Source organism: Chrysochloris asiatica, unplaced genomic scaffold, assembly GCF_000296735.1.
Source record: "Chrysochloris asiatica unplaced genomic scaffold, ChrAsi1.0 scaffold00006, whole genome shotgun sequence".
In the NCBI taxonomy this organism is placed as follows: Eukaryota; Metazoa; Chordata; class Mammalia; order Afrosoricida; family Chrysochloridae; genus Chrysochloris; species Chrysochloris asiatica.
The window spans coordinates 32030776-32042387 of record NW_006408524.1 but is presented as its reverse complement, the minus strand read 5'-3'; the positions used below and the strand labels follow the sequence as shown (position 1 = coordinate 32042387).

At 37.2% G+C, this 11612-nt stretch overlaps 1 protein-coding gene across 1 annotated transcript in view; it reads left to right on the top strand.

Annotated features, from left to right (window-relative positions):
- Positions 1 to 11295, top strand: part of SP4 (Sp4 transcription factor) — an 81445-nt gene extending 70150 nt beyond the window's left edge. Inside the window, exon 6 of the mRNA XM_006832224.1 lies at positions 10514 to 11295. Coding sequence (XP_006832287.1) covers positions 10514 to 10761 — 248 coding nt within the window. The 3' untranslated portion in view covers positions 10762 to 11295. The remainder of the gene's footprint in view (positions 1 to 10513) is intronic.
- The last annotated feature ends 317 nt before the right edge of the window (positions 11296 to 11612 follow it).

The window sequence follows — 11612 nt, the reverse complement described above, 5'->3', positions numbered from 1 at the left end:
TTTCAGTAACCTCATATGCATGCGAAAACTGGACAGTGTATAAGAAAGATCGTAGAAAAATTGATGCATTTGAGTTATGGTATTGGAAGAATATTGAAAGTACCATGGGCTGCTAAAAGAACAAACAGCTCTGGAAGCAGTGCAGCCAGAGGGCACTTTGGAGGTCAGGATGGACTGATTTCGTCTCTCATACTTCAGATATATTGTCAGGAGGGACCAGTCACTGGAGAAGTATATTATGTTTGGTAAGGTGGAGGGTCAGAAAAAAAGAGGAACACCCCCAGCAAGATGGATTGGCCAAGTGGCAGCATAAGTGGGCTCAAACTTGGCAACAATTGTGAGGTTGGCCCAGGATCGGGCAGTGTTTTGTTCTGTTGGTCACTATGAGTCAGTATTGACTCGACATCCTCTAACAACAATAACAACATCACTAATATCACATGCTGAAGATCAGTTAAAAATGATTACAACAGTGCGTCAATAGAAATCCTAGGCAGGTTCAGAAGAGTTTATGGAATGAGGGACTGTGTGGATCAAAACAAATTATGGATAACATTGTGAAGAATGGAAATTCCAGAACACTTAATTGTGCTTCTAGGAGCATATACACAGACTAAAAGACAGTCATGCTAAAAGAACAAGGGGAACTGCACAGTTTAAAATCAGCGAAGGAAGTTGCTGGGATTTGAATCCTTTTAACATACTTATTCAATCTTCATGTTGAATTTATAATCCAAGAAGCTGGTCTGCATGAAGAACACAGCATCAGGGTTGAAAGAAAGTTCATTAACAACCTGAGATATGTAGATGGCATAACCTTGCTTACTGAAAGTGAAGAGGAATTGAAGTAATTACTTCAATTGGAGATAAAGATCAAAGTCTTCATATTACCTAACACCTTGATGGAATAATTTGCTGAGCCTGTGTGCTCAGAACCATAGTTTAGGGGTCACCATGGTCTATTTACATCACATAGTCCACAAAGACTCTGTTTTGCATCCTACTTTGATGAGTATGTTATGTGATCTTAAAAGTTCATGAGTGGTCATCTGAGGTGCAAATATTTGTCTCCCCTGTCTGAAGGAGAGAAGAGTGATGAAAATTGTAGTCACTTGGAAAGAAAGGAATAGTCTTATAGATTTTTCTCAAAGGACACAGGATGATCATGAGGCTTATTATGAAGTTTTAAGAAAAATTGAAGAATAGTATGTTCATTGTCAAGAGCATTTCAAGATCTATCCTGAAGTATAATGCTGTCAATGATAGGATATATCTGCCTATAAAGAAAACCAGTTAATACAACTATTACTAAAATTTATGCATCAACCAATAATGCCAAAGATTAACAAATTGAAGATTTTTACCAACTTCTGCAGTCTGAAATTGCTCAAATAAACAATCAAAATACATTGATGATTACTGCTGATTGGAATATACAAAGTTGAAACTGGAGAAGGATTGCCACTTGGATAACTTATGCGTTGATGATGGAAATGATGCTGGAAATCACATGATAGAATTTTGTAAGACTAACAACTTACACATTACAACTACCTTTTTTCAACAACATATAAATGGCAGCTATACACTACACTCACTTGGACCTCGCTGGATAGAATACATAAGGACTCAAATTGACTGTATTTGTGGAAAAATACGGTAGAGAAGCTATTATCATTAGTCAGAACAAGACCAGGGACCTACTACAGAACAGACCATCAAATTAAAGCTAAAGACAAAAGAAGGGGAGTGATTGACTTTGCAGTCCAGGAGCGGAGATCCCTAGGACCTCAAGGGAGAATAGCGGAGTGCAGGACCCTACCCAGAGAAACAGTGACACTAGAGATGGAGGCAGAGATGATGACGTGGAGATATCCTGTGGTTGGTTGATGATGCATGGAGGGGATTGTAACAATGGCAATGAAACAATAGGACGAATGTTCTCCCATGTAAACTACCACATAATTCACAATGACACATTAAAAAAAAAAAAAAAAATCTAAAGATAATTACAAGTCCATGAGAGCCAAAGAGCCAAAATACAACCATTAGTATATCCTACTTCAACTTAGAAAGCTTCTCAAGAATAGATTTGCTACATTGAACACTAATGACCAAAGAACTGTGGTACTACATCAACAACATCAGATATGATGAAAGCAAAATGTCATTTAAAAGACAGGAAAAAAGAAAAGACTAAAATGGATGTCAGAAGAAACGCTGAAACTTGCTCATAAATGTAACAATGTTGTTGTTAAGTGCCTTAATGTCGGTTCCGACCCATAGCGACCCTGTACAGGGTTTCCGAGGGTGTAAATCCTTACGGGAGTAGAAAGCCTCATCTTTCTCCCGCGGAGTAGCTGGTAGTTTCGAACCCCTGACCTTAAGGTTCGCAGCCCGACTCGTAACCACTACGCTACCAATAGCTAAAGCAAAAGAAAAAAAAGATGAAGTAAAAGCTGAACCAGCAGATTTCAAAGGGTGGCTCAAGAAGACAAAGTATTATAATGAAATGTGTGAAGACCTAGAATTAGAAAACCAAAAGGGAAGAACATGCTTTACAATTCTCGAGCTGAAAATGTAAAGAAAAAATTCAAGCCTCAAGTTGCATTGTTGAAGGATTCTGATGGCAAAATGAGCCCCGGTGTGGCAATGTGGGATAAATACTGGGCTGCTAACTCTGCAGTCATTAATTCAAACCCACCTACCAGCGGCTCAAGGAAACCCTATGAATGTTCACTATGAATCAGAATTGACTTAGCACACAACAACAACAACATGAACAAATATTAAATGACACAAGAAGCATCAAAAGTGGTAGAAGAAATAATATGCAGAGTCACTGTACCAAAATGGTCAACTTTGAACCATTTCAGGAAGTATAGCATATAAGTGAGAACTGATAATATGGAAGGAAAAATTTCAAGTTGCACTTAATGCACTGACAAAAAACAAGGCTCAAGGAACTGACAGAATACCAATGTAGATGCTTCATCAAGTGGATGCAGTGCTGGAGTTACTCACTCATCTGTGCCAAGAAATTTGGAAGATAGCTACCTGGCCAGTCAACTGGAAGAGACTGATATTTGTGCTCATCTCAAAGAAAGGTGATCCTAAGATATCACTGCTGATGTCAGATGGATCTTAACTGAAAGTAAAGAAAACCAGAAAGATGTTTGTGTTTTATTCACTATGCAAAGGCATGCAACTCTGTGGGTCACAACAAACCATGGATAACATTGCAAAGAGTGGGAATTACAGAACACTGAATTGTGTTCATGAGGAACATATACATAGACCAAGAGACAGTCATTCTAACAGAACAAATGGATACTGTGTGGCTTAAAATCAAGAAAGGTATACATCAGGGTTGTACCCTTTCATACTTATTCAGTCTGTATGCTGATCAGATAATCTGTGAAGCTGGACTATATGAAGAAGACTATAGCATTAGGACTGGAGGAAGACTCAATAACTTCTTGCAATATTCAGATGACACAGCCTTTCTTGCTGAAAGTAAAAAGGACTTGAAGCACTTAATTTATATAAATTATATAAGATTACAGCATACAGTACAGATAACATCTCAATATAAAGAAAATTAAATCTTAACAATTGGACCAACAAGCAACATTTTGCTAAATGGGCAAAAGATTGAAGTTTTCAAGCATTTTATTGTGCTTGGATTCACAATCAGCATCCATGAAACCAGTAGTCAAGAAATCAAACAATGTATTACAGTGGGCAAATCTGCTGCAAAAGATCTCTTTTAAGTGTATAATCAGTTTTCCAGTCAACAATCCATGCCTATTTTGTTTCATGTCAGACTATAGCCCCCACAATGTAAAAGCACCTTCCTCATTGTGTTTTCTATTTCCATCCCTCCTCTTTCCATAGCTCTTCTTGTCTTCTAGGGGCTCTGGGGCATAGTCCCAGAGGACATCAAAGTCATTTGGCAAAACATAGTTCACAAAGAAAAAGTTCTACATCCTACTTTGCTGAGTAATGACTAGGGTCTTAGAAAGTTATAAGTGACTATCTAAGGTGTAACTATTGGCGACTCCCTATGAGTAGCAAAGAAAACCATTTACATATTAAAACAGTCCAAAGACTAATGACTACATGAATCACAACCTCCATGACCTTGAGACCAGAAGAACTAGATGGTACCCAAGAACGACTGGCAGCCACTCTGAAAGAGATCACATTAGAAATTCTTGGATAGAGTGGGGGAAAGGTGGGGGAAAATCAGTATCATTTCAAGACAAGGCTTACTGGTCGAATGGAGGCTGGTGGAATGGCCCTTAGTCACCCTTCAGGCCTGGAAACTGAACTCACCCCTATTCCTAAGTTTTCAACTAAACAATATACAGGATTGTAAGGTGGACCCTGACTCCTGGTGTGGATCTGAACTGGACTGCAAACCACAAGATCGGCAGTTCATACCCACCAGTTGCTCCTCAGAAACCCTGTACAGGCTCGCTATGAGTTGAAACCAACTAGACGGTATTTACCAACAACAGTAGAGATGTTGCTTCCTTTGAACAGTCAGCTATTTGAGATGAAAAAGGCAGTATTTGCCCCAGGACAAATATAGCGTGTTAAAGCCTAAAGTGATCCAGACCCAAGCCATGGTATTTTTAGTGGCCTCATGTGCTTGCAAAAAGCAGTGTAGTGAATAAGGAAGCCCGAAGAAGAATTGATGCCTTTGAATTGTGTTGTTGGCAAAGAATATTAAACATACCGTGGACTTCCAGAAGAAGAAACAAATCTATCTTGAAAGAAGTCCAGACAAATAGAAGCAAGGAAGCAAGAGTTCATCTCATGTGCTTTGGACGAGTTCATCTTAAAACCAACTGGTGAATAAGGACATAATGCTTGGTAAAGTAGAAAAGAGGAAGACTCTCAGTGGATGTATTGACACAGTAATTGCAACAATGGGATCAGTCACAGCAAGGATTCTGAGGCTGGCCCAGGGCTAAGCCGTGTTTTGTTCTGTTGTAGATAGGACTCGATGGCACCTAACAACATATTAACTGGCAAAAGAAGAAAAAAAATCACATGATCATCTCAGTAGATGAGAAAATAAATGAGAGGTAACAAAACTCTGCATATTTTTTGTTGAACAAACTAAGAATTGAGTAGACATTTATCAAAAGCTTACTGGCAACATTATACTTAAGGAGGAAGGACACGTATACTTTCTTGTAGGATAAGGAATGAGGTGTATTTCTGTTTTTATTCTTTTATTCTCCATAGTACTGAAAGTCCTAGCCAGTGCATTAAAACAAGAAATATCATAAAAGACGTACTTTACTTGAATAGAAGAAATAAACTACCTTTATGTGTAGGCAATCTAGTTGACGGTTTAGAAAACCCCATGGAATCTACAAAAAAAAAAAAAGTCTTATAGAACTAATAACTTTGGCAAGATTGCATGATACAAAGTAAATAAATAACAAATTTTATTTTTACATATAATGAACAACTAGAAATGTAAAGTTTAAAAAAACTGTTCTGTAAGATAGCATGAAAAGATTGAAAGATTTAACATAATTTTAACAAAATATATGCAACATCTGTAAGCTTGAAAATTTTAAACACTGATAAAAACATTCAGAGAGGACCTGAATTTATAGAAAAATACACCATAGTCATGAATTGAATGGCCTGATATTATTTGATACACTTCTTCCCACACTGTATCTACAGATTCAGTGTAATCGCACTCAAAATTCCAGCAACGTTTGTAAAATAAGTTGATTCTAAAATGTATGTGGAAAGGCAAAGCAATTAGAATAGCCAGAACAATTTGAAAAGAAGAGCAAAGTTGGCTTATTCACAGTCTATGTGATTTCAAGACTTCCTATAAAGCTACAGTAACCAAGAACAGCGTTGTTTTGATGCAAAGGACTTGTAGATCAGTAGGCTAGAGTCCAGGAGTGGATCCACATAAATAGTAGTACAACAGAGTTCAGTAGAGGAATAATAGTCTTTTCCACAATTGGTTGGAAGAATTGACAACCAGGTACAAAAAAGAATCTTGACCTATATGTAGATATCCTACCTTGTACAGAAATTAACTCAGTAGAGGTTTTACTACAATGCAAAAAGCATAATTGATAATATGATAAAGTAATAAATTGGACTTCATAAAAACTAAAATCTTGTCTTCTATGTAAGTAAGATCTTGTTAAGAGAATGATAATATAACACACCAATAGGAAAACATATTTTCAAATTACATAAGTAATTATTTGTCTCTAGAATACATAAAGAATTCTCAAAACTCAGTAAATGAGCAAATAGTCCAACTTAAAAAAAAAAAAAATGACAAAAGGATTTGAATTGAATAGACCCCTCACCAAAGAAGATGTATGGAATACTGGTGGGGCACTTAGGATAAAGCACTGGACCTCAAGGTCAGCTTGAACTGCAGGGTTGGTGGTTCAAACTCAACAGCTGTCCCTTGGAAACCCTATACAGGGTTGCTATAAGTCAGAACTGACTTAAAGGCATTTAACAACAACAACAAAGAAGATGTACTTGTGGCATATAAGCCCAGGAAAATATTCTCAACTTCATACAGCTATAATTTACTTTTTTTGTAGGATTTAAATTTTTTAAAGTTGTATCTTTCGTAGTTGTATTTGTGTTCTTGCACTGACTTGCGTACACTTGGCTGGGTCTTATGTTTAGAGGATCACAATCCCAAAGTCAAAGTGTCAGTAGGTCTGTGTTTGTTACTGAAGATTATGGGGAAGAGCCTGCTACCATTGTCATTTGGATTGTCTCCTTTCTTGCTTGCTGACTGGCTGGGACCCAGTCTTTCTTTCTCACGTTGTCTGTGTGACACCTTCCAGCAGTACTAGGTCAGAACACTCACACATCTCTAACTTCTTTCTGCTGCTCGTCTCTCAACTCCAGCCGAAGAAAACGCTCTCTTTTAAAGGCTTATGTCATTAGACTGGGCCTACCTCTATAGCTCACAGTAGTCTCTCTATGTTGTTGTTGTTGTTGTTAAAGTGCCATTGAGTCGGTTCCGACCCATAATGACCCTGTACAGGGTTTCCAAGGGTGTAAATCTTTACTGGAGTAGAAAGCTTCATCTTTCTCCCACGGAGCAGCTGGTAGTTTCGATACAGTAAAGTTCATATCTGTAGTTTATCTGCAAAAAAAGTCACACGTTTACAGCGTGTGTAAATTAGAGTGGACCTCTTTTGGAGGCCATTCTGCCTACCAACAGTAAGTAATACCTAAAGTTTAATAGTTAATTGTGTATTATTAATTAAAATAGTTATAAATATAGAAATGATGTATATGGTTAGTCCAAGCATTCTGAAATAAACTATTATAACATTCATGTTTGCTAGAGTTGAAAATTTATATACTGTCTGACATCACAGCATAATTTTCTATGGAAAGGGTCATAAACTGAAATGTATTTGTCTTTAAATAAAATTTAATTGTACAACAAAAAGTCATTTATTTTGAAACTGTTGATGTTAGATGCTGTTGAGTCAGTTCTGACTCACAGCATTCCTAAGGCTGTAAATCCTCACAAGAGCAGAAAGCCTCATCTTTCTCCCTGGAAGCTACTGGTGGGCTCAAGTGGCGGTCCAGTTCTTACCCTACAGCACCGCCAGTGCTCTTTTGAGACTAACTAGCTTTATTGCTTGAAATCAGATGAATACCACCACTGCTTAGGAGAGTAGAGAAAACACACACGCCATGTCTATATCGTCTCCCAGTTTGCTCCTTAGTAGCTGGGACTTGATTTATTTTTCCTGAAGAATGTAAGCTCCTGAATGTCACAGGCTCTCACTTGTTCAGTGTAGTATCATCAGTGTCTTACACATTGAAGATGTTGAGCCAATATTTGTTGAAAATGACTGACTTCAAGAATGATATCACAATTAATAAGTACTTATTAAATTGCCACCATGGATTGATCACCCAGCTGTGACCAGTAGTGTCTGTTGTTTGGCTGAAAGGTGATCTCCAGTAGTGGGTTCAGTTCCAGGTTTGAAGAGTGTCTGAGGGCCTTGGTCTCGGAGATTCCTCCTGTCTCTATCAGACTAGTATGTCTGGTATGCTTTTATGACTTTAAATTTTGTTTTACATTTTTCTTCCACTCTGTCCAGGGCCTTCAATTGAGCTCCTGATCAGGGCAGTATCACAATAGTAACCTGGTACCATCTAGTTCTTCTGGTATCAGGCTAGTGGAGGCTCTGGTTCATGTTTGCAAGCTTTTAAGACCCCAGTCGCTATTCACCAAAGTAGGATGTAGAACATTTACTTTGTGGACTAATGTGACTTCAATTTTAGGCATGCTGCGCACTTAGATAAGGGCAAAAAACTATAGGCAGTTAAAAATCCATTTCAAATTTCTCATTTTATTACAAAAGAAAAATGATTAGATTGCAAAATTTAAAGTTAGACAAAGTCTTAAAGATCCACATTTTCATTTTATAGATGGGTAAGCTGAAGCTCAGAAATTAATTTGCTTTGTCCACACACCCATGTCCATCACAGCATTATTCACAAGAGCAAAAAGTTGGAAAGAACCTCAGTGCCCATCAACAAATGAATGGAAAAACAAGCTGTGGTACATACACACAATATAATACTTGTGGTGGTGGTTAAGTGCCTTTGAGTCGCTTCTGACTTATGGCAGTTCTATAAAGGGTTTCCAAGAGCGACTGATGGGTTTGAACCAGCAACTTTGCGATTCAAACTTGTGATCCAGTGCTTATCCTATAGCGCCATACCAGGAATCCATCCATGTGGCACTGTGCACCATTTATGAATAACAATGAATTTGTGAAACACTTAATAACACGGATGAACATAGAATACATTAGGCTAAATCAAGTAAGGTATCACAAAGGATAAATATTGTATGAGACCACTATTATAAAAAGTTAAGTGGCTTCTGTACAGAAGGAAACATCTCTTTTATGGTTACCAGGGATGAGACAGGGAGGGAAGGAAAATCACTAAGTTTATAGTAAACATGTTAACTTGGGTTAACAATATACAATAAGGGAGAAGTCAGCACAACATGACAAAGGCAAAGGAAAACACTGGAAGGTAGGTAACAATGGTAAATACTGTTGCATATACAATCCTGCAGTAACAGTAATGTTGGTAAGTGCTATTGAGTAGATTCTGACCAATAGCAACCCTATATAGGGTTTTCAAGGAGCGGCTGGTAAGCTTGAACTGCCAACGTTGCAGTGCAAACTGACTTTACAGTCCAGTGCATTGAACCACAGCGCCACACCATGACTCCCAATAACAGTAATGTTGTTGTTGTTATGTGCTGTGGAGTTGGTTCCGACTCATAGCAACCCTGTACAGGGTTTCCAAGGCTATAAATCTTTATGGGAGTAGAAAGCCTCATCTTTCTCCCACAGAACAGCTTATAGTTTCGAACTGCTGACCATGAGATTAGCAGCCCAGTTCGTAACCACTACGCTACCAGAGCTCAGCAAACAATAATTTATAAGTCGGTACATAGATAGATGGAGTCCTGGTGTGGCACTGTAGGATAAACACTGGACCTGCTAACCTCAAGGTCAGTGGTTCATACCTACCAACCACCCCTTAGAAGCCCTTTACAGGGTTCCTTATGAGTCAGAACTGACCCACAGCACTTAACAAGATGTCGAAAGTAGAGCCAAGTAAAGAAATCAGCCAAACTGAATTTTCTTATCCATGTTTACTGTTAGCCAGGAGAGACATGATTACATTCCTTTAACAAATTAGAATTGCAGCCTAGTGGTTGATCCATTGTGTATGTTAGGGTATATCAGTTAACCGAATTTTCATGGGCTTCATGCATTGTACACAAGGATGAGCTGATTTTATTTTTAGTTATCATTTCAAAAAAAAAAATTCAAGCTTTATTCCAAAGCCTAGAATACTTAGTTCCACTAGAAATGATTTCTCTTACAGTTTTATTCTGTGAAACCTAAAAGCTTTATTAAATTGAAAAATGCAGCTTGGGCTTGCCTCCTATTTTTACCTTGTGATGAAACTCAAGATATTATTAAATCATTACATTATTTTATTTCAAATAGTTTTAATATATTGTATGCCTATAGGGATTAAAACTAAAACCCAAATAAGCAGTTTATGGAAAGGGGGACGTGAGCCTTGACTATTAATGTATTGTTACACCTGAAGGGAGGTGTTGAGATCATTTCTTAGAGACCGTCTTACTTTGTAAACAAGGAAACAAGGGAATATTTCACTTGTTCCAGTTTTTATTTCCAGTTTCTAACAGAACCAGGTCTTTAAGTCGGTCTTTTTATTATAAACCAAATGCTTTTTTATCTTATATTGCATAGCTTGCTTGATGATATTTTAAGGTAAAATGGTAAAAGATAGTGTTTTGGAGTTAGTCAAACGTGAGTCCAAAAGTACGTCATTAACCAGAAGAGAAAGGATTTAAATTTGTAACCTTATTTGAAATATATGTAAATTTATTTACTATTTTTCTGTTCAGGTGAAAAGAGATTTGAATGCCCGGAATGTTCTAAAAGGTTTATGCGCAGTGATCATCTCTCTAAACATGTCAAAACGCACCAGAATAAGAAAGGCGGTGGGACAGCCCTTGCCATTGTTACCTCCGGAGAACTGGACTCATCCGTTACAGAGGTGCTTGGCTCCCCGAGAATTGTCACAGTTGCAGCCATTTCTCAAGATTCAAACCCAGCAACTCCCAATGTTTCAACCAATATGGAAGAATTCTGAAAAGTTATTTATACCGAGACCTCTAGTGCTGCACTTAAGTTTACACACCTTTGAATATCCGGAATGGGCTGGTCAAGTGGATTACAGAGTAGGAAATCGTGTTTTCATTCTTGGCTTTTATGTATTCCAAGATTTTGGGTCAACACATAAAGCATTGAATTTTTTAAATTACAGGAAGCAAATGATGTACTGGAAACAGATGGAAAAGTATTTCCTCCATATTATAAGTTGTAGCTGTTTGGAACTATATCACATAACCTTTAAAATGAATCTTCCCCTCTCTTAATATCATGTGTTAACTGTTTTAAAAGATCTCACTAGTTTGCAGGCTGGATCTTAATTAGACTTGAAAGTACTTTCTCATAAATTCAGTCAGTAATATTTTACATGTGTTTCTTTTTCTCAATAGCACAGAAAAACAGATAGTTAACTAATGATAGGGATAATGCTGTATTTCGTTGGCCTGATTATTTTGAAAATCAACTTAAAATAATTTTGGCCGTCTTTTCTAAATGTTAGAAATTCTACAGCTGAATTAGGTGAGTTCCAAAAAAGTAATCTGAGATGTGTCTCAGATCTTTATTACCACTACATTATAGTAGTGTGTATGCCGACAATCAGTGAAATCCAATTATTTTCTCCATTTGGAGACAAAAGAGGAATTTAGAACTAAATCTTAGGTTAAATTTTAGATTGAAATTTTTAGGAAAATGCTGGATAAATGGTTCAGAAAAAGAACATGAGACAGCTTAACAAGAAAAGTTGTAAAACTTAGGATTGCTATTGATTACATTTCTAACTCCAGTTTGAACCAGAAAATTCATATTAATTGTTTATATTGGAAATATTTG